This window comes from Bidens hawaiensis, unplaced genomic scaffold, assembly GCF_021521415.1.
Source record: "Bidens hawaiensis isolate Kalapana, Puna unplaced genomic scaffold, B.hawaiensis_p1.1 tig00040055_1, whole genome shotgun sequence".
NCBI classification, from domain to species: Eukaryota; Viridiplantae; Streptophyta; class Magnoliopsida; order Asterales; family Asteraceae; genus Bidens; species Bidens hawaiensis.
Window position 1 is genome coordinate 58400 of NW_027497056.1, and position 4887 is coordinate 63286.

The following is a 4887-nucleotide window of genomic DNA, read 5'->3' on the forward strand; positions in this document are numbered from 1 at the left end:
CACCGAGAAATTGAACCGAAAACGGAAAAATCAACGAAAATGAAATAAAAAGCGAAAACCGAACCAAATCAATCGAAATCAAAAAACGATCAAAAGGAGACTAAAAAATTGAAACCGAACGATAACGAAACTGAAAAAAAACGGACAAAAACGAAACAAAAATTCAAAACGAGTCCGGAATCCATCAAAAAGAACCAAAAGAAACCAAAACCCAATTCGTCCCGTGTGAAAACTCGTGTTGGCTTGAAACCTAAACCGAACCCGTTCAAATCTGAACCCTTTTCATGCCGAAACCCGTCTCGTGCGGAAACACTTTCCAATCTGAAACCTGCCACAATTCTTTAGGACACTAACTCACATCGACCCGTTTATTTGAATTTTTCGACCCTTGGACCCGAAAATAACAAGATGGAATTTCAAGTGACCCATTTAGTTAAAATCTTTAACCCAAATCAACCCATTAAATTTTTAAAACAACCCAAATTGACCCATTTGAAATTGTTTGGGTCAAGATTGTCACCCCCAATCATTTCTATTACAAGTACAATTCTATTTATTTGCTGTGAACCTAAATAGTCGGATAAGAATATGTTACAACTTTATTAGTAACGAGTAACGACCATAAGTCACAGTAATGACAAGTTACCAAACCAAAAACCACCAGGCCTTCAGTTCATAAATATATAAATGTCTTAAATCAGCATTTGTACGTACAAGGATGTGATTATAAGTCTTCTAACAGACCAAACACCAAAGTAATAATATTAAACCAACTTCTCTTTTAAGAATATTAAAAACTTGGAACTAAATGGTGACACTGAAGCACGTCATCGGCCAGTGGTTCCAAATAGCATTGATGACGGTCCAAGGATACAGGGCGGGCTCTTCACAGCATCAATGAATGCTTACGGTTCAGAGTTCATCATGCTTCAGACTAGTTCCTTCTGTTGTGTGATACAATTAGCATTTAGCACCATATACAGTAAAAATAAACTTTGTTAAATTCACAATGATTATTATGTTTAACTAATAAGAAAAATAAAAATGTAATCAAGACTTTGGTAAGAAATTTCACCTGGAATTGAATCAGGGAAGAAAAATGAAATTTCCCTTGCTGCTGACTCATGTGAATCCGAACCATGAACACAGTTTCTCTCTAAATCCACCCCACACATGGCTCTTATGCTACACAACATTACAATTCTAGAAAATGATAATGGGCTTGAATGCAACATCATAAGAAAAGAACAAGAAACCTGTCCGGATGAGTAATTTTAGCTTTGCGAGCATCAGTCGGCCCAATAAGAGTACGCCAATCAGCTATAGCATTAACTTTTTCCAGAGTCATTATCAAGACTGGCCCGCTAACAACATAAAGATATGGTGTACTAATTTCCTTGTGCTATTAGGACACACTAGTGCTACATAGACATTATCTATCAATTTTATTAGTACCAACTAAAAAGATATTGCCAAGAAACAAAAGTCTTTTGTTTCAAAGATTAAGACACAGTTTGTTTAGATTATAGCTACTTTCTCAAAAACAGAAATGTGATGATATTAAAAGAAAAAACTACCTTGTCATGTATTTAACAAGGTTTGAAAAGAAACTCTTTGTTGAGTGCTCAGCATAAAATCTCCTCACACTATCTTCATCAAGGTGAAGTGTAACCTCGCTTTGGATGATGAAGCCAGATTCAAGAATAATCTTCCTTATCGAGCTGCTATGCTTACCAGAAACCCCATCTGATTTCACTATAGCTAGTGTCCGCTCATTTTCCAAATCCGCAGTTGCCAATGATCTATATAAACCGTGTAGGTCTGTAAATCATCAAACGTACAGTAAAAGAGAAAAACAAAACGGAAAAAAAAACATATAATGGAATTGGAAGAGATGCTACTTTTGACATACAAATATTCACACTTAACATACAACTAATCTTTCATGTGTGTTTCAAATACTTGCAAGCTGTTAACTGGTATAGAATCCTTGATGCTCGCATTATCTATACTATATATAATACACCAAATAAGGGCAAATTAAGACACCCATTTTTAAGTAATTTACAACACTTAAAGCATGAGTTACATGTGTTAGTAAGGGTAAACATGTCTTTTAAACACAATCCATTCAACTTACAAGTTTGGTCCTTCATCTTTAACCATATTATGTTTTTAATTTAATCGCCCTGCTTGCGGTGCGTGCATATAATGTATATATGTGTGAACCCTCGGGTGGGCAAAAGTAAAATTGCACTAATTTTGACGTTATTTTACTAATCTCGTGAAAATAACGTTAAAAGTGGCGGAAGGTTAATCAGGCATCATGTGGTGGCGTTGATAGCCGAAAGACAAGGGCACATGCACCGATCAGCCGGTGTCCCGATGATTGAGTGCTATGTGCCTTATGTCCAAGGCTTGATGCAAAACTACTATCGAGCCGGGGGTCTCACCAGAAGCAGCCTCTCTATCCCTATGGGATAGAGGTAAGGCTGTCTACATCTTACCCTCCTCAGACCCTACCATAGCATTGCTATTGGTGGGATATACTGAGTACGATGACGATGATGATGATGATGTTTTTAATTTAACTTGTAAACTAACTTCCCACCCATGATATTTAAACGACTATAGCCTTTTCATATGTTAATATTTTTATAAACAAATTGCACCATAAAAACGAGCATTTTATCCTCTTTAATTTGGGTATGATATTGTTGTAATTTTTTTTCATTTTAAATAAATTAATATGTTACGTAGGGGTGTTCAGTGTCGGTTTTGATGGTTTTTAAGTTACACTTGTGAGTCCAACCGTTAATACTGATTTTTTGTCGTCCAAAACCAAACTCAACCATTGAAAGTTGAAACCGAATCGCTACTAACGGCCTAATTCCAGTTTAGTTTGACAGTTTAAACTTTAATAATAAATTTATTTTAAAATAATTAATAATTTAACTGTACCATCAATTTTAACTAAAAACCAACATAATATAATATGATACTTGAGATGATCATGAATAAAAAATGATAATTTTAGCCACATAAATGGTAAATATTAATGGAAGATCTAGAACGTGAAATAATAACAAAGATTACAAAAGGAATCATATTGCAATTAGGTTAATTTACAGTCTTTTCTGGTTTCATATGACCAGTTGCCGATATAAACCGCGAACCAACCGTTCACTACGTTTTGAAAATTTTGAAACCGATCAACAAACCGAAAGTAAAAAAGAAAAAGAATAAAGAAGTCAAACCAATGACCGATTTAAACGATTTCAAGGTTTTAACCGAACCATAAACACTTATATTTGTATGTGATTAGCATGTTCAAAATCCCGCTGCATCGCGCGGGCACCCGTCTAGTCAATATCAAATATATATACATGGTATTCCCTAATCTATCTTAGGACAGTATTGCCAATAGTCAAATTACAAATTATTGCTATAACATTGCCTATCAATCTATCATATATATTACGTATATATTTCCATATAAAAGCATATAGGGTTGTAAATGAATCAAACGTTCGGAGGGAAGTTCGTTTACGCTCGTTTGACATGAACAAGAAATTTTATTCAATTAACTAAACGAACGGACACGAACAGAGACCATGTTCGTTGAATTGTGTTCATGAACGTCCGATAATGTGTCCGTTTATATTCGTTAATGTTTGTTTGTTTATGTGATTAACTTACATGTAAAACTAACATATAAATGTTAAAAAAACACCACCACAAACTCGGTAGCCGGACCAAACTGTTGACACCGACCATTCTCGGTTAGCCAAATCAAATAAAACATTGTTCGTGTTCATGAACCGTTCAATTGCCCAATAAAAGCTTAACTCACGAACATGAACACTGTTAAGGAATGACATATATCTCGGCAAATTATATTGCTATTTCCTAATATGATTTCAATTCAAATATGTAAAGTTTATTTACATATCTTGGTCAATATTGATAGTTAATGTTTAGCATATTTTTCTCCTGTAATTACTCTTTGTAATTGTGTATTTATATGTTACTTATCAAAGGAATGAAATATCAATTTCTACCATCTCTGATCTTTTATATGGTATCAGAGCCTGAAATCTCCTCCACACACACATCCCGTTCTTCATCACCGAATAACTCTCGACCAAACACGCCATCCTCAACCATGGCATCAAATGATTCCCTACAAATCAACACCTCGATGAAGGACCTTACTGTCATCACTTTACCGGCTACCCTCAAGCTTACCTCCTCAAACTACCTTGCCTGGAAAACACAAATCGAAGCGCTACTCTATGGACTTGATTTGTTTAAGTTCATCGACGGTTCACACCGCGCACCCAAACCTACTCTTGCTCAAGACGGAACCGAAATTCCTCACAAAAATTACTCTCAATGGTTCCGTCAAGACAAGTTGCTTTTTGGAGCACTCGTTGGCAGTTTGTCGCAACAAATTGTCCCACTTATCACGGGAGCTTCCTCGTCCCATGAAGCATGGCAAATATTAGCTAAGACCTATGCGTCTCTAACCCGGGGTCATATTAAGCAGTTAAAATACCGTCTCAAGCAACTCTCTAAAACTCCTACTCAATCAATTACCGTGTATATGCAAGACATCAAAACCATGGTCGATGAATTGGCTATACTAGGTAAAAAGATGGATGATGAAGATGTGAATGATGCCATTTTAAATGGTCTTGACCAAACTAGCTACAAGCCTATTCTAGATGCTATACATGGCAGAGACTCCACTATCCCTTTTAATGAGTTGCATGAAAAACTGATAAATCATGAGTTGTCTCTATTACAGCAAACAACAAACAATGGTATGCATCAACCGGCTACTGTGTTCTACGCCCAAAACAAAAATATGGGCAGGTCATGGAC

General features: G+C 35.7%; 1 protein-coding gene across 1 annotated transcript; it reads right to left on the reverse strand.

The window, feature by feature from the left end:
* Window positions 1–739: 739 nt before the first annotated feature.
* On the reverse strand, window positions 740–2003 carry LOC143591779 (putative nucleoside diphosphate kinase 5). The gene is made up of 5 exons (XM_077071880.1): window positions 1967–2003; window positions 1578–1821; window positions 1257–1364; window positions 1076–1185; window positions 740–944 (listed from the first exon to the last, which is right to left on the reverse strand). Exons 1-5 carry the CDS (start codon window positions 2001–2003, stop codon window positions 913–915), a joined length of 531 nt encoding a protein of 176 aa, XP_076927995.1. The 3' UTR covers window positions 740–912.
* Window positions 2004–4887: the final 2884 nt, after the last annotated feature.

What these genes read in the sequence shown, in the direction of transcription:
- LOC143591779 (XM_077071880.1), bottom strand. Translation starts at nt 2,003, where the DNA reads ATGCGAGCATCAAGGATTCTATACCAGTTAACAGCTT. An exon ending in AAAATTACTCATCCGGACAG is followed by an intron (nt 1,186 to 1,256) that starts GTTTCTTGTTCT and finishes AATGTTGTGTAG; the next exon opens with CATAAGAGCCATGTGTGGGG. An exon ending in CTTCCCTGATTCAATTCCAG is followed by an intron (nt 945 to 1,075) that starts GTGAAATTTCTT and finishes ATCACACAACAG; the next exon opens with AAGGAACTAGTCTGAAGCAT.